Below are 18,051 nucleotides of genomic sequence, written 5' to 3' on the forward strand. Positions count from 1 at the left end.
GGAACGCTGCATAGGCTCAATTGGAACGCTGCATAGACTCAATTGGAACGCTGCATAGGCTCAATTGGACCACTGCATAGGCTCAATTGGAACGCTGCATAGGCTCAATTGGAACGCTGAATAGACTCAATTGGAACGCTGCATAGGCTCAACTGGACCACTGCATAGGCTCAATTGGACCGCTGCATAGACTCAATTGGACCACTGCATAGGCTCAACTGGACCACTGCATAGGCTCAATTGGAACGCTGCATAGGCTCAATTGAAACGCTGCATAGACTCAATTGGAACGCTGCATAGGCTCAACTGGACCACTGCATAGGCTCAATTGGAACGCTGCATAGGCTCAATTGGAACGCTGAATAGGCTCAATTGGAACGCTGCATAGGCTCAATTGGAATGCTGCATGGGCTCAATTGGAACGCTGCATAGGCTCAATTGGAATTTACCTTTACATTTCTATCACGCAATTAAATGCTTCAGCGATCCAGATTTAAAAGAGCCCTTCCTCCATGACCAAATCATCATTTGTATGTAAAATAACTTGGCTTGAGGTTAAAAACTTTTCCTCTTAAAAAATTATATCCCAAGTATAAATACAGTAAAGTACACACTAAAGGGTAAAGAAAATCTATTTTGAGGGAAATAATGTTTTTCTTGAGAACTGAAAACTTCAAGGAGTAGGGCATTGAAGGAGTTGGTCCTATGGGAATTTATGATGTCATCGCGAATGAAAAGGTGAAAAGGAGACTGAAGTGCCAGAAAGAAAACGATTGACTAAAGATAAGACAGCAGGTCAGGATTGTGTCCACTACTTGTGTCACAATAAGGTTGATGGAATGACTTTTGGAGACACAATCTTAAATATTTGTTATTTGATGAGCTTCTCAACAATGTGCCCTGGAGAACTTGTGGAGGTCAGCAGGGCTATCTAACGGGACTGTGTATTTACCCAGAAAACAGATCTGTCACCAACAAGTTGTAAGATGACATAGGGAGGTGATAAAGCTGTTGACTGTGTTAATAGATGATAACAGAAAAGAACACACTGAGTTCATTTAGAAAAGACTCATGGAAACAGATAGGATTATTTTATTTTTTTTCATTTGAATTTATTTTGTTAGTTCAATTCCTATAGAAGGTGAGGGAAAATAATGGTCACACAAGGGTTTTCTTGAGCATAGTTTTCGGAAAGTCACAGTGTTTTAGACATCGACAAAAAGAGTAATAACACTTCAATTCATTACATGAAGAAGGAAAGGCGAGGAAACTAAATATGGTGGACAGTGTCTGCCACACCTCTCCTTCATTTTCAAGTGAACCCTTCTCTCCAAAAAACAAAAACAAAACATAGGGTCTGTCTGAAACCCCCTCTACTCATTGTGGACAACTCCCCCCCCCTCCCAAAAATACAAGCAAACAAACAAAAACAACTCTGCAACAATAGATATAATTATATATAATATATATTTACTCTTTAAAAATAGAACTTCAGTCTAGTGACTAACATCTGTACAAACTACAAAAATAAAATTTGTATATAAATAATTTATATGGCATGTCATACATTTGAAATGAAACTACAACTCTATGCAGAACCCCCAACCCCTACCCTAGCACTCCTATAACTTACACCCTCATGTATTTCTGTATTGAAGCAGTGAATGAATGTCGGTTGTACTTGAAACATATAATTGTTTTTGTTTACTTCCAGAATGCACAGTAGCTACTTTATTTTTCTTTCACAACTCTATGTACAAAAGAAACCCAAGCTGACACTTAAATCTATTACATTTCCCTGCATTTAAATTGGCAGTGATGTGACCAAATGAACGACCAACTTTGATCATAATACAAAGGTAAAAATGAAATAACAACAAAACCACTGAAATGCTGGCTGGCATGAGGCCTACACAAACGAGAGAGAGAGAGAGGGGAAGAGCATGTGACTGCACAGACTTCCTCCATGACACAGGAAGTGGGTCTTGGAGTACTTGTCCTGTTCAAAATGCACTACCTAGTCAACAATTGCACAAGGTTGAAATAATGTCTACCACAACCCTAAAGCAGCCCAAAAAATGTAAAATATATATATTTTTCCCTTTGCATTTGATTTAAATTCCCTTTCAGAATAAGATTGGGGAAACAACCAGCATTTGTCAAACATTACCCCCTAGACCCCAGTTAAGTTGGAGGACAAGGAGGGTGACAAAGTTGACCTCACCCAATGTACAGCTTAGATAAACTCAGGAAAGAAATAAAACCCTTAACAGCTCCTTCAAGTAATAAAACATGTCGACTGCAAAATATCAACTTGACAATGAACATAATGCAACATGCCAGTGAGCTGGGACACAATGAATGACGCTCAAGAAACGTCAACCCAAAGTGACACAAGTCAAGTTGCTGACTGCACACAGACTTACAAAGCTACAGGTTAATTGAAATGGACAAATACATGGTAATATATTAATGTGCTGTCTGAACACAGGCATTATTCTGGATGAACAGCCCATGTATAATGGTAGAAGCCAAAGTGGGAGATTCTCTTGTTTTGCTAAGTCTGTACATCATGTCACATTAGTAAATGAAGTCCATATCTGGGGATTCTAAACGCAAAATAAAAACGGTGAAATTGATGCTCTCAAACAAACACCACATATATCATATTTATGTCTCACTTTGAATATATATACTGCGCTTCTGCATTTCAAGAGGGAAGGTGTTGTGAAGGCACAATGGTTATTGTTAGAAGGAAAAAAAGATTTACTGAGCTTGTTTGTATTTGTACAGTGCAATCATAACCAACGATGGAGAATCAGAATAGATCATCATGTGTTGCAGAGCTTAATCAATAAGACGCCCTCCACCCTCAGCGTAAGAACATCTATAAATTATTTCTCAACTTAGATCGGGGGAGGGGGGTACTGCAAATCATTTCAATTTTTTGAAGTGTAGCAGCAAAAAACAAACACAATAACCTAATATCTTAACGTCTCACTTTTCTGAACTTTTTTTTTTTTTTACATATAGCACATCTTCTTTATCTATACAAAGGGAGGAAACCCCCCCCAAATCATGTTATACATCCAAGTTTTACACAAGAGAATATCCAAGTTATACAGTACTCTTTTAAATAGTTGTTTTCCTCTATTTAGTATTAAAATATATATTCATAAATTTATATATTCTTAAAATGACCTTTTTTAATATCTTTAAAAATAAATCCTTGTCTGTGTCTATGTACAGTTGAAAGTGAAAGGGCTGGGTATCGGGAGCTCCCAAGTGAGAGGCAGCCAGCCAGAGATGGATTCCAGACATAGGGGGCAGGGTGGGGTAGCGGGGTGTCTAGTAATCTTTGGCTGCCTGGATCCGTGGGCCAACTGGAACACAAGAAGGAAGAAAGAGGACAGTGAGAACCATTGTTGAACATCAGTCATAACTGCACACACAGAGACATACACAGACATCTTATGAACAGAATGTTAATGTAAAAATGTGCTCATATAGCCTAATGTTGATCTACCATAAAATGAAAAGTCCAAGTATGTAAAATAGTGTTTTAGCTTCAGCGTGAGACTCACCTTGTGCCTGGTTCACCTGATGCTGGTTCTGCACAGATTCCAGGTCTTCAACCTCCAAGGATTCACGCTTGGAAGATTGGGTAGCTTTCCCACAAGATTGTGAAGTCCTCTTAGTGTCCTCAAAACAGTCTGATTCACTGTCCACGTAGCCCTCGTGCATGTACCCATGGTAGGCCCCCGGCAAGCTGGGGTGCACAGCCACAGTCACAGAGGCTGTGGCCGTAACCATAGTAGTAACAGCACTACTGGGCACGGTACCGCCATTATAGGCCGGCATCTTAGTCCTGTTCTGATGAGGCCCTCTGTTGGTCTGAGACCTGGGACCACAGTGATTAGTCCTCTCAGGACCCTGGGTCCTGTCACTGGGTAAATGTTGCCTCCTGGGTCCCTGGTCAGATTTGTAATCATGTTTGTTATCCCACTGCATGAGTTGAGAGCTGACCGAAGTCACCGCATTCAGAGAAGACTCATTTAAGAGATCTTTCTGAGCGGTTACGGTCGGGCCCTCTTTGAACGGTTTCACCACCTGGAAGAGCAGAACAATAATATGCATGATAGGTTACAATCATGATTTTCATTGTTAATAACAATGCAATTCACATATCATACTGTTTTTGGGCAGTATCATGTATGAAGTAGCAACTATACAGTGGCACTATCGTACCGTGAGTTTGGGGAAGCTGGGGTTCTTGCTGTCCTCCAGTAGTATATGAGAGGTAGGAGAGGTGATGTAAGGACTGCGGTCACAGTACTTATACTCCTCCCCAATTCCTGATGTGGTAGTCGTTTCCGAGTAGTACTCAGAGTCCGACGACTCTGAGAAGGCCTGTTGTCGTGGACCGTGTCCTCCGTAGTAGCCGTGGTGGGTCATGGGAGGGGGGAGGGGCTCCGGCGATGGGGTGGGCAGGCGGCTGCCGTTGTCGGCCGGAGTGACCTCCGGGGTGGGCCCATGAGGGAGAGCAGCACGGGCAGCAGCACCAGTCCATTCAGGATCCCCAGCACGGTCAGAATAGCCAGCACCGCAAAGAAGTACCTGGAACACAACCAACACAGAAAGAACATTCAGTCACCAAGGCTCCTTCTCAGCGCCACCAGCACTCAGGCACATTAGTAAACAGGTGACATGAGGACACACTGGAAGGGAGGACATTGTAGAGCTGGGGGTAGATAGAATCAGACCACCTCCCTCAAGCCCTATGTTTGCCTCTACTTTCCTCGTTATTTTTCATTCCCTTTCCCCCCCTTCCCCTCGATTTCCTCTCTCCTTCTGTCCGTCCCTCTTTACTACTGGCAACTTGACAAGTTGGAAGAAAATTCCTGGGCTCCATCTTCTCCCTCTGGGAGCCCTCATCTATCTACAGCACTGCCACTTCCTGAAAATATGTGTTTACATTAGCCAGCAGATCCTACACGTCAGAAATGCCAGGGCCCTCCCTCCCCTCCCCTCCCCTGTCTGACTGCAGGCTGGGGAGAAGAAACGTGCCCCTCCTGGCCTCCGAGCTGCTGCTGCCGCTGCTGCTAATGTAATTTTCTCTTTAACAACTTAATATCCAAAGTCATTGAGCTCCAATTTCAGTGTGGCGAGGGCAAGGCACCTCTATGTTTATACTGGGCTGGCCAGTGGAGCCTGCCTGCTCTTCCTGCCTGCCGAGCCGCCTGCCTACGTCAGCCAAATCACATTACACCTCATAGACACTACATGAAAGAGATAGACAAGGCCTGCTGTTTGGATGTGTCCCAGAGCTGCTATTCTTCCTATCCTGTTTTGTATTCAACGTCGCTGCTGATTAGTGTGTGGAGTGGGCCACACATGATAGTAGAGATGCAGGTAGTGTATATAGAGTCCGTGTCTCTTTGTAATGAGAACATAGAGGAAACCACATACTCAGTCTGGTATCTGAAGAGAACCAGAGCGAATGGGAAGCTGCTCTGGAAAAAAAATGGTGTTTGTGTGTTAAGGGCAGGGGGTAAATCAGATTCTCAACATGCTCCAACTAAAACAGCCTTTGATGCTCCCAATGCTGTTGAGAGCCTCGTCTTTGTCTCTCTTGGAATTGTATGGAGCTGTTGTGGTTCCTAGCTCTGCCCTAAATGGTTGCGTGGTGAATGGTACTCTATAATGGGCCACAGAGCTGTGAGGTTGCCTGGGTTTCTGTGAGCCTCTCTGTGCTCTGAGGGAGGGCTGAGGTTGCCACAAGAAAGAGCTCATGAGAAAATTAGAGAGCACTCCACTTAAACACTAACAGAAAACAGAGAGCTCAGCTCTTTTAACTGCGGTCCAGACTTAGAGGTAAGAAAAAGAGAGTGGATTATGAAAAACAAGGACAAGGATAATAGCATTCTGGAACTTTCGTTCATCCCCGCCCCGACTCTACCACACTGGCTTCGTTCGTGTCACACCTCAGAAGGGAAGGTCATTCTTTAAGTTTGGTATAGCACTTGCCTTTATTTCACCTTGTGCACCCTCCCATTTACTGTTCTACTATCCCTACGTCTGTCTCTTTAACAAGGCAAATGGTGGCCTCTCTGTTTTACTCTGAGAATCTATCCCTCAACTTAACTTGTTATGACAAATACTTCACCAAACATTTCAGTTCAGTCTTCTCAACCATGACTGACTTCAAAAAGACACACACGTGACTGGTCACGTCTTATGCCCCTGAAAGTAGTATCAAATGAAAACACACATACCCTAAGGAAGAGTAGAAAACCAGATGAAACAGAAACCACCATCTCGGTTCACCTCTAGTTACCGTCCAACTCAACTCGTTAGATACTCGTTAGATACAACAACTCACCATAATAACTATCCTGCATCTGGGAAAAGGCAAGAAAAAAAGTTACTTGTTTATTTTACTAAGTCAACATTCCAAAAGTGGAGCTTGATTTATTTAAGGGGGAAAAAAAGAGAGAGTACCTAAACTATCCACGGGCCTGGTTGGGCTAGACCTCCAGAGAAGACCTAGTGTTAGGAATTCTGTTGTTTATATAAACTGTAATCTTTTCCATTCGGAGTCAGGGGTTGGAAAGGGTGGCTCCTTTGGAGAGGGGCTGCTGAGCTCGCTGGGGTGTTGATCCACGGTACCACCACCAGGAGATGTTTACAGCAATGTATTTATGCTACTCCCCAGCTTGAGGGACGGCTCTGCTCTCCTCTGCTACATCTAAACAGGACCTCCTAGTGTGAATGCCCTCCTCGTGCTGCCTGCTAGCCCACCACCACCACAACACTTAGTTCTCCAACCAAGCATCCAAGCTCCACCACTATCCTTGAACCAGGCACCCTCCTCCTCACAACTCTCTATTCCTCATTCCTCTTTCTTCCCCACCCTGTTGTTCTTGTCCTTCTCTCATCTCTTTTTCCTTCTCTCCATTTTCTCTCCATTTTTGGTGGGAAAACAAACCTTCCCAGTACCACCATGTTGCTTGACTCAAACACTTAGAGAAAGCTTGGAGCGTTTCTGCCAAAAAGCCACCCTGAGCGTATTAATATTTTCAATATGCTGCCCTGCTTTCTCAGTTAGTGATTTTTTATGTCATGGGCCTGTTTGAGGCTGTTCTCAAGGCTGTGGTTTAGTTTCAGCTGAGGCCAGATTCAGCTGAAAACATTGCTATTCGCTTTTTTCCACTGATGCATTTTGGCAGAGAAAAGGTCTTGGTTGGGAGTGAGGGTGGAGGGTTGTGGTGACTTCTGGTAGGGGTACAACTGACCAGACCCTTTTTTTTTATTGTGGTGCCCTATTTGGGCACAAAAGCTTTCAACCGGATGATTGGCATGTTCACAGATTCCGTATGAAAATAGTATGTGTGTTTACATGCGTGTGTGTGTGCTCGTATGTGTGGTGTATGCATGTGTGCGAGTCACCACCACCCAGTGGGTAGTCAAACATTTACATGTTTACAAGCAGCTGTTCCACACCCTTGATGTTTTCTCCATTTGTTGTGCTATTAGGGTGGGGCCATTAGGGCGCTGGGGGAGGCAGGCAGGCAGCAGCACAAAGGCCTGACAGACAGGGCCAGGTGGGGGTCCACATTCCCACCTGCATGCACCCCTGACCCCCCACCCACACTGGCTCCCTCACCCAGGGGGAAACAGACAATTGTCTCCATGCATCAGCCCCCTCAGCAACATAAACACAACACCACCACTTCCTCTGTAAGGCAACATATGGACTGGGGGGAAAGGGAGAAACTGCCCTGGCAGAAGTAAAGTCTCTCACACTCACCTCAGAATGAAGTCAAACTCGGAGCCAGCCAGCATGAGGACCCCTAACAGTGTAGAGATGGCCCCGTCAATCACAGGGGCAAACATGTGCTCCAGGGCCACCGCAGAACGCCTGTTCCTATTGCCTATGGCCGTCAGAAAGGCCTGGGGATAGGAGAGCGGACAGAGACAGAGGGTTAGGGTCAGGCTGTCCAGTAGAACAGACTCATGGGAAAAAAGTAGTAACTAGTGGCTACATCATCATTCCATCCCTGACAACACTTCTTATCTTCATTGACTTTGTTTTGTACCCTGCCCAAGAGAGTCAGGAAGGTTTTTTACCAGTGCGATATGGACAGTGAACTCGACGCCGATGCCCACAGAGGCAATGAGGATGACCACTGGGATGGCACTGAGCTTGATGCCGATCAGGCCCATGATACCAAACAGCTCCACCGTCATCATGGCCAGGATGAAGACCTGAGGAACACGGGTTGGTTAGACACTGCCTCAAACTCTGGAGTCACAATGAAACACAACCATTGAAGTGTAGTTAAACGTGTTAGAGATGAAGAGAGAGAAAGTTATGTCTTGCACCCACAACTCTCAGTGCCTATTTCCATAATACAATTAGGTAAGAGTTAGGTCTTCACCCCACAATATTTTTGACCCTACATTCGGAAGGTTTTCACTGTCATCTGCACGGCATTGAATTACACTTAGGCCCTTGTCTCACTCTCCCTCCCTAGCTGATCCCTCTTTCAAGGTTGCTGAGATGAGTGACAATGTCAGACTCTCACCGTTCCCCTTCTACTGCTTGTCATTCCTCCTGACACAATTTCACCACTAATGTACTTCTTTAGAAAAACATTATTTTTTATGAGAGAGAGAGAGAGAGAGAGAGAGAGAGAGAGAGAGAGAGAGAGAACTTTGAAAATCCTTAGCCTCGTGAACCTCTGATGTTTGCAGGGGTCCCAATTTGGTCACGGTTAAATTGGAAATGATAAAACCCTGTTTTATTGCACGGCCACATATAGGCAGTGAAACTATAGAAGCTCCAGCTTAAAGTGGGACAATGTGACTGTGCACATGTAGGTCTGAAAGGACGCCCCTCCGTGTTTGGAAGATTGTGCCGTCTGTCTTTCAGTAGGACTGACTACTTAAATTGTGAAATGAAATACATTTCAATTCCAACTGAAACCTGTGCCACACTGACTGAACCGCGCCACTACAGCCCCAACGGTCGGACACGAGAGTCACCCTTCAGTGCGGTCTGACCGGGCGGGCGGCCCAGGGACCCTCCCCTCACGACCAGGCTGTGTGAAATGTTTCCCAGCCGCTGAGCTGACAGGCCATCTCCCCCCAGGCCTGATGGATGGGTTTAGCAGGCCAAGGTCGCGACTGGGCAGATCTGTCCTGTCCCCAATTTTTGACAAAGAGAGCTGGAGGTAAAGTCTTCAGCAGAGGCTTTGCATTTCCTTTTCTAAGACCGGCCGGGCCAGATTAGAATGACAAAGGCCTGGGGGGTGTGAGTAGCACCCCCCAGGCCAACCCGCCATGGGCCCTCCCCAGAGATGGGGCCTCCACCCTCTCTGTAGCAGGGTTATTGAGCTGTGCTGAGGGAGGAAGGCCTGGAAGGAGGAGGAGGAGGAGAAAGAAGAGGAGGATAAAGAGGAGGAGGGATGCTGAGCTGAGGGGACCTACAATGATGCCAGCGGTCCAGGGGTTGAGCAGGAGGATGGCACAGACCAGGAAGGTGCAGGCTAGCACCACGCTGACAGCCAGGAGGAACCAGTGTCGCAAGCCGATGTACTGCTCCCAGAACAGGAATGGGTAACCATTGGGGTAGTTGAGAACACCTTTACGGGTGAACTCCTCGCAGATGGCGCGCACGCTCTCGATGCTCTCGATGAAGTCGGACGCCTGCCTCAGGCCGTTCAGATAGAAAGGGAACTGAGCAAACTCCAGGGGCTCCGCGGCAGGGACTGTGACAGATGGAGGAGAGGTTAGACACTCAGGTTCTCACAGATTTACAATCTGTTGTTAGTATCAACAATACCTTTATATTGAAGGAAGGATGCACATGTCCTAGGCCATTATGAACTTGGATCGTGGTAGCAACTTGATTAAAAATGATTCATATGGTTTTAAAGAGACGCCTACTTACTGCGCAGATTCTCTCCGGTGGTGTCATACTTGTCGTGGATCCACTCGCGAGGCTGAGGGTAGAAGTTACCCTGAGAGGCAGCATAGCCCAGAGGGTCATTGCTCACCCACACAGTCAGGTAGATATAGAAGACCTCTGGGTGAATCAGACCCTCCTCATTCATCAGACGACGAGAAGTCAGCTGGAATAGACAGACAGAGAGAGACTGGGTTTAGCATTCGCGGTAGCAGGACTATACCTTATAACATATTGAGGGGTGATTCAACCTAACCAGGAAGTCCCATTGAGGTCAAAGCTGGGAAACAGAGTTCTATTGAACTCAGTAGGGGCATGGCACTGTAACGGTACATACCTGGTTGTAGTTGAAGGGGTCCTTCTTAGAGCCGGTCTGGATGAGCAGCTTGTAGGCCAGAACACCATCCTCGGTGCCGTTATGGTAGTTATCCCAGGTGATTCTGCCTGCCTCCCAGTCTGTATCAAAGGCAGCCTGCAGTCCTAAAGGAGAGAGAAGAAGAACACAGGACAGCACAGGGTTAGCCATCTCTGTCAGATCTACTTTTACCACTACATTCTCATGGTTATTATATCATATAACTATTGACGGGGCCACAACATACGCCGATATGTTTTGAGTACTACGCTAGGAGTTATATTTTAGAGTAGTGAAAACATGATGGTAGACTGGCACGTTTAGAATGAGTCATCAAATTAAAACCTGACGTTTTACAGAGTGTTCTGAATATCAACCTCCTACAATCACACACACACATCCAAAAACAGCAGCTCTGTTCCTCATGTGTATGGGCTGAATAAACTAACCAGCAAAGCCTTTCGTGTTTTCGAAATGACAAAGTCTGGCGCTGCAGCTAAAAACCAGTTCCACACAACCTTTCTCTAATTACAGGGAGATTCTGACTAGAAAGGAAATAGCATAGTCTTTTATGCCTCCCCAGTTCTCCATCGATTGAAGAGTTCAGTTCCTCATGTTTTGGAACGGCAAATCTGGTTACCCACGGCCGACCCTCAATAGCTTAATATCCTGTACCGTAATACTTCCTCATGACTAGTCTAGGACCTCCAACAACGTTAAGCCGGAGGGAAGAGGCCAAAAAGGTCACCTTTGGCCTTCCTACGATATCATCTGCCCTCCAGCCCTGCTGGATGGTGGTGAACTTTCACCACCACAGGCTTTAACTCACCTCCCATCCACCTCCCATCCTCCACCTTTGTCAGACTAAAGATAAACATCAAACCCCAGCCTGTCACTCCAAAGGCCCTGACATCACCAAACTCTCTACCTCAAGGGCAAGAACCCACCGCAGACGGAGTTCCATTTCAAACACACACTGGCTAACATTAGAATCACTATGGGGCTTCTGGAATGAAAAAAAACAAGGTCTCCTTTAATTAAACTGCATTTACCTCTGAGCCAGTCTTGGAAATAGTGCAGCCACATCCGGGGCAGCTGCTGGTCGCTGTCCTTCACCACATACTTGACCGAGGTGAAAGAGTTGTGCAGCTGGATGAGGAGACGCTGGGAGCGGGCGTAGTCAAAGCCGTCCATGGTCACCAGGTACATGTTGTAGAAAGAGAAGTACTTGAACTGGGCGTTGATGAAGTCGTACTCCTTGGTGTCGCGGGGCACAATGTCGGTCAGGTAGAGTCCGTCATGGACCATGGTGGTTCCGTACAGGCTGAGCCCCAGCAGAGCCACAAAGAGGACCACGACCACCACCTTGCTCTCTGGCTTTAGGAGGAGAGGAGCGTACTTCTCCCGGGCGAAGCTTGACAGGTTCCAGCGGAAGAAGGGGAGAGGAACACACTCCCTGGCCTCCTTGGACTCGTCCATCTGGGCCAGGAGGTCCCGGGTGGAGCTGGAGGGGGTGAAGAGCTGGGAGCCGTAGGAGTCGGTGGGGGAGGGGGGAACAGGGGAGGAGGCCACCAACACAGAGGGAGGGCTGGTGGAGATCTGGGAGGTGGGGGGCAGGATGGTGACTATGTGCTGGCCTGCCGCGTCACACTGGGTGAAGGCCTGGACGGTGGTGGTGATCTGGGTGCTGGTAATGATGGTGGAGCCTGTGTAGGTCGTTGTAGTCTGGGCGCCAGGCGCGTGGCTGTGGGTGGTGGTGTTGTCGTTGGCATCGGAGAACTCCTGGGGTTGGATCTGGATGACCCGGGAGGAGCAGGGGCTGTAGAAACAACACAGGATGTCCAGACGCTTGTCCTCCCGACGGTGCAGGTCCAAACTCAGAATGGCCGGGAAGATGAGGAGCACCATGGCGAAGTTGAACACCACAATAATGGCCGCCTAGGGAAAGAGAGAGAGGGGGGGGGGGGATACTGTTTAGGAGAGGGGCCAACCCTGTTCATGACTTCGCTCCAATGCTGCCACCCAACTCCACAGCTGCCTTATTGAGCTACACAAAAAATGGCTCTACATTCAAGCTCTCTTGCTGTTTTAGTGCCTCGGATTCAGTCCCAGAAAGTAAAAGAAAACAAACAAAGTAAAAAAACGCTCCCTAAATCACCAGCGAAAATAGTCAACAAGCCAGGGAACTGAGGCCGCTGCTGCTTTAAAGAGTGTTGGGCTAGAAACCGAAAGGTCGCTGAATCGAATCCCAGAGCTGGCAAGTTGGAAAAATGTGCCATTCTGCCCTTGAGCAAGGCAGTTGGACATCGATTAAGACAGCCCCCCACACCTCTCTGATTCAGAAGGATTGGGTTAAATGCGGGAAGACACGTTTTGGTTGAATGCATTCAGTTGTGCAACTGATTAGGTATCCCCCTTTCCCTCTCTGCGTGTCTGTGCAGAACCCCTCCTACCTCTCTACTCTATCACCCTGGGGCTGACATTACAGTTGGTATGGTTTCACTGCACCACAGACCACCCAGGGGGAGGCGGGTAGATCACAGAGCTAGAGGCTGACGGCCCAGTGATATACTGATCCACTCCCTCCTCTGATTATTTCCACCCTCCCCACCTGAGAGAGAGTGAGAGAGAGAGAGAGAGAGAGAGAGAGAGAGAAAAAGAAAGGGGGAGGTAGAAAGAGAGAGAGAAAGAAAGAGGGAGGGAGAAAGAGAGAGAGAGCGGGAGAGAGTGAGATAAAGGGTGAGAGAGTGAGATAAAGGGTGAGAGAGTGAGATAAAGGGTGAGAGAGTGAGATAAAGGGTGAGAGAGTGAGATAAAGTGAGAGAGTGAGATAAAGGGTGAGAGAGTGAGATAAAGGGTGAGAGAGTGAGATAAAGTGAGAGAGTGAGATAAAGTGAGAGAGGTGAGATAAAGTGAGAGAGTGAGATAAATTGAAGGGGTGAGAGAGTGAGATAAAGTGAGAGAGTGAGATAAAGGGTGAGAGAGTGAGATAAAGTGAGAGAGTGAGATAAAGGGTGAGAGAGTGAAATAAAGGGTGAGAGAGTGAGATAAAGTGAGATGAGATAAAGGGTGAGAGAGTGAGATAAAGTGAGAGAGTGAGATAAAGGGTGAGAGAGTGAGATAAAGGGTGAGAGAGTGAGATAAAGGGTGAGAGAGTGAGATAAAAGGTGAGAGAGTGAGATAAAGGGTGAGAGAGTGAGATAAAGGGTGAGAGAGTGAGATGAAAATGAGAGAGTGAGATAAAGTGAGAGAGTGAGATAAAGGGTGAGAGAGTGAGATAAAGTGAGAGAGTGAGATAAAGGGTGAGAGAGTGAGATAAAGTGAGAGAGTGAGATAAAGTGAGAGAGTGAGATAAAGGGTGAGAGAGTGAGATAAAGTGAGAGAGTGAGATAAAGTGAGAGAGTGAGATAAAGGGTGAGAGAGTGAGATAAAGTGAGAGAGTGAGATAAAGGGTGAGAGAGTGAGATAAAGTGAGAGAGTGAGATAAAGGGTGAGAGAGTGAGATAAAGGGTGAGAGAGTGAGATAAAGTGAGAGAGTGAGATAAAGGGTGAGAGAGTGAGATAAAGTGAGAGAGTGAGATAAAGGGTGAGAGAGTGAGATAAAGGGTGAGAGAGTGAGATAAAGTGAGAGAGTGAGATAAAGGGTGAGAGAGTGAGATAAAGTGAGAGAGTGAGATAAAGGGTGAGAGAGTGAGATAAAGGGTGAGAGAGTGAGATAAAGGGTGAGAGAGTGAGATAAAGTGAGAGAGTGAGATAAAGTGAGATGAGATAAAGGGTGAGAGAGTGAGATAAAGGGTGAGAGAGTGAGATAAAGGGTGAGAGAGTGAGATAAAGGGTGAGAGAGTGAGATAAAGTGAGAGAGTGAGATAAAGTGAGAGAGTGAGATAAAGTGAGAGAGTGAGATAAAGGGTGAGAGAGTGAGATAAAGTGAGAGAGTGAGATAAAGGGTGAGAGAGTGAGATAAAGTGAGAGAGTGAGATAAAGGGTGCAGTGAGCAATAAAAAGAGGAAGAGAAAAGAACAAAGACACCCCCCCTTAATGAATGTCACTTCTAAAAAAGCATGTGGCCCAGTTTTATGTGTGTCTCCTTCAGCGCGGATGCCTGGCACTCCTGGTTCCATGGCAGAGCTAGGCAGTGTAAACAGTGGGGCATACAGCACAGTCTAGTACCTGCAGAGAGAAGGCACGCAGTGCTGGGATGGGGACCAGGGCTGCCATGAAGAAGGCGATCATGTTGTTGATGGATGTGAGCGCCACGCTGGTGCCAGTCCTCCTCAGGCAGTCCCCCGTCCTCTCCTGCAGGGGTAAACCAAAACACAGCCAACGGTTAGTGCCAGGCCAGCCAGAGTACATGAATATAAGTAACTGTTGTCATTCTAACTAATATAACTAAGAATGCATCACAAATGGCACCCTATTCCCAATATACTGCACTAATGTTGACCAGAGCCAGGATTTTGGGACAGAGAGTAAGTATGAGGTTACAGTGGATCTACAGGTGATTGAACTAGGGGGCTTGGGGAGTGGAGGTAGCTAGCTTACCTTAAAGGGGATGTTGATGCCAGTCTCAGTGAAGGAGTGGGCCAGAAGGAACATGTCATCCACACCGATCCCCAGAGCCAGGAAGGGGAGAACCTGTGTGGTGGCAGCGTTAAAGGACAGGCCCAGCAGAGAGCACAGCCCCAGGCCAGCTGCCACAGACAGAGCCACCAGGAGCACACCAGCCAGCCCCACGGCCCCCTGGGACTTGGCACAGTCCCAACGGAGCATGGTCACACAGGCGTAGGCCAGCTGGAATAGGACGGGAGAGAAGAGAGAGGGTGAGGATTTGAAACTTTGAACTCAGCACAGGCAAATATGCATCCGTACTGAACCACTGATATCAATGATGAACCTACAGCAGAGAGAGTCGGTTACTACTTCTTACCATGAGCAGGTAGCCTCCAGCCACCCGGATGACACTGACATCAGAGAAGGACTTCATGATGTCGTTGAGGGTGGTGGTGGAGAAGGCGTGGATCTCTGAAGTGGAGTTCTGGGGGATACTGCCATGAGCCACCTGGGGGGGGGGGTTCAATAAATAACTTTATTTTAAATGAGGTGAGGGTCAATAATAGAAGTCATTTATTTATATTATAAGCCAGTAGTAGTGATCTAGTTTGATCAGGGCATGCCCATAACTTACTATTTTGGGCCAACAACACACAAACAAGATATAGGTGAGCCCCTATGAAGCTTGACAAATAAGGACTACAGATATCAGAGAGCAAGGGTCAAGGGGATAAATGAGATCACGTGGTCTCTCAAGCTACTCCATCAGCACCATGAATGGCCGACAACCTTAGGGGAACCCAACACCCTGCACTTTGTTTTTACAGTGACCCTCTCCTCATCTCCCGTTCACTCTCTCCCTCTTCTCCTCTCTTGCAAGCGGGCATTGGTGGAGGCATGACCCTCCCACTCCTTCAGTCAGCATGCTGGGTGTCAGCTATCACAAAAACAGCTTGTTCCTATAACTGGTAGTCTGTCAGTGGCCTCCTTGGAGGACTCTGTTTACTAGGCAGTTGAGGATTGATGGAATTCAGGCAGAGGTTGCAGTCCCTGGGCCAAAGCCAGTCCTCTATGCCTGTGGTGGGTAAACAGCATGACTCAAATTTAAAGGAGTAGGGAAAAACAAGCCGACCTGAGGCCAACCCAAAGAACGCTCTATGATTTGTTCTCTGATTTCTTATTTGCCGGCATATTACTCAAACGGGTCAAGACAGGTTGTTGAAAGGTGCAGGTGGCAGAGGCGGGGCGCTAGGGTCCAGAAACATAGGCTTCATACCAAATGGCATCTGATTCCCTATATAGTTTGATACTTTTGACCAGGTGTAGTGCACTAATGAGTGTGCCACTTTTGACCCAAACATACCTCTACAAACTTCCTTTGCCAGGACTCCAGGATGGCGGTGGCCTTGTCCTCGTTCCAGTTGATGTCATGGATCTCATAGTCATCCTTAAAGTGCTCGTAGAGCTGCTTGGGGCTCATCAGGAGAAACATGGTCTGGAGGGCCTCCGCACTGCAGGAGGCAGAGAGAGAGAGAGAGAGAGACACCGTCAGACGCCTGCAGCCAAGTGAGCTCAGACCACACAGAGGAGTCATGTTCTCCACATTCAAAAACCCCAAATAGTACAGAAAAACGTTATGAGTCCTCTTGTTAGGGGACTCCTGTCTCGGCTGTCATAGATATTACATACTCTGATTAGTGGCATATCAACCAAACGGTGGTTCTATACAGTGTACGTGGAGAAACGGGTGGAGAATTCAGCTGTTGGCTAGTGTTTCTGAATGCAGATACAGGCTCTATTGCCTGAACGGGTGAAAGCAGGTGTCTTGATGCCTTTTTCCACAGCGAGCACAGATGGACCTGAAGGCAACTTGGCACCGATGTGAGAGTTGTGGTGTTAAAAATGTGAATGAGATTATCGTAAATCATATCATGGAAAAAACTCTGTGGCTTTAAATGACTGTATCCCTCCCTCCATATTTGCCAGGGTCGTGATCTGGGCAGAGGCCCAACACTGTCAATCCATTCATATTTGTGCTGTGGTTTTAAATTCAATTGAAATAAAAGAAATCATTCATAATACATAACAGAGCCCAGGAAATGTGTCTTACATACATAAGATGTTTTACATATCCTTAGCATTAGAAATGTGTGGTAGTACACCCTTGTATTTGGAATTATCTTTGGCGTCCCCTTTTTCATTCTCTGACTTAAAGGAGAGGCTGCCTTTTCCCCCCACTCCTCTCCACAACAAATCTGTCTTTAGTTTATGTGGCTGTCCATCATGTTTGATTGATCTTTCCCACGCAGGGGCCAGAGGAGGAAACTGATCCTGCTTCATGCGAGGCATTCCTCAGATGTGTGAGGTTCTTAGGAGTCAGAGGCATTCCTCGGCTGTGTGAGGTTCTTAGGAGTCAGAGACATTCCTCAGCTGTGTGAGATCCTTAGGACTCAGAGGCATTCCTCGGCTGTGTGAGGTTCTTAGGAGTCAGAGGCATTCCTCGGCTGTGTGAGGTTCTTAGGAGTCAGAGGCATTCCTCGGCTGTGTGAGGTTCTTAGGAGTCAGAGGCATTCCTCGGCTGTGTGAGCTTCTTAGGAGTCAGAGGCATTCCTCGGCTGTGTGAGGTTTTTAGGAGTCAGAGGGATTCCTCACTGCTAGCTAGGCCCTCCCTGTCCTCGCTCCACTCTCTTCACTCACCCTCAATCCTCCCCTGGCCCTGGGGTACACCCCTCCCCCTCTTACCTCTGCAAAGCATTCTGGGTGTCCTTGACCCGGCCGCCCAGGATAAGCTCCTCCTGCCAGTGCATGAACTTTTTGGAGAAGCCGTGGCAACCGCCTTGGAGCCGCCCGGCAATGTCAGGACTCTGTGGAGGGAGACAGACAGGCAGGGCCAACAGTTAGCTTATTTAACAACCAGGCACATTGGGCTCACTAAAATACCCTCTTCTTTAAAAGAAAGGGAGAGTGGTGGTGGAAGGAGATAGAGAGGCAGAGATGGAGAGGTGGAAGGGCGATAGGGGTACTGTGGCGCTGGCTTACTTCTCTCAGGTCCTTGTTGGGGGCGCTGAGGGGGCACTCGGGGTCGTTGGGGTCCAGGCAGGGGCGGTTCATGTAAGCGTGACCCACCTGGGCCTTGTCCAGCATTTCCCTGAAGCCCTCCAGACTTGTGAACTGG

At 47.2% G+C, this 18,051-nt stretch overlaps 1 protein-coding gene across 1 annotated transcript in view; it reads right to left on the reverse strand.

Moving 5' to 3' along the window:
• Nucleotides 1–1,076: 1,076 nt before the first annotated feature.
• LOC112227380 (protein patched homolog 1-like) overlaps nucleotides 1,077–18,051 on the reverse strand; it is a 36,970-nt gene continuing 19,995 nt past the window's right edge. Inside the window, 16 exon segments of the mRNA XM_042307813.1 lie at nucleotides 1,077–3,383; nucleotides 3,585–4,110; nucleotides 4,249–4,523; nucleotides 4,526–4,617; nucleotides 7,811–7,953; nucleotides 8,131–8,268; nucleotides 9,493–9,773; nucleotides 9,956–10,136; nucleotides 10,308–10,450; nucleotides 11,378–12,263; nucleotides 14,496–14,621; nucleotides 14,868–15,116; nucleotides 15,253–15,384; nucleotides 16,240–16,387; nucleotides 17,619–17,740; nucleotides 17,916–18,051. The exon segment at nucleotides 17,916–18,051 is cut by the window's right edge and continues 60 nt beyond it. Of these exon segments, the coding sequence (XP_042163747.1) occupies nucleotides 3,349–3,383; nucleotides 3,585–4,110; nucleotides 4,249–4,523; nucleotides 4,526–4,617; nucleotides 7,811–7,953; nucleotides 8,131–8,268; nucleotides 9,493–9,773; nucleotides 9,956–10,136; nucleotides 10,308–10,450; nucleotides 11,378–12,263; nucleotides 14,496–14,621; nucleotides 14,868–15,116; nucleotides 15,253–15,384; nucleotides 16,240–16,387; nucleotides 17,619–17,740; nucleotides 17,916–18,051 (3,613 nt within the window). The 3' untranslated portion in view covers nucleotides 1,077–3,348.

The sequence above is a fragment of the Oncorhynchus tshawytscha genome, linkage group LG28, assembly GCF_018296145.1.
Source record: "Oncorhynchus tshawytscha isolate Ot180627B linkage group LG28, Otsh_v2.0, whole genome shotgun sequence".
NCBI classification, from domain to species: domain Eukaryota; kingdom Metazoa; phylum Chordata; class Actinopteri; order Salmoniformes; family Salmonidae; genus Oncorhynchus; species Oncorhynchus tshawytscha.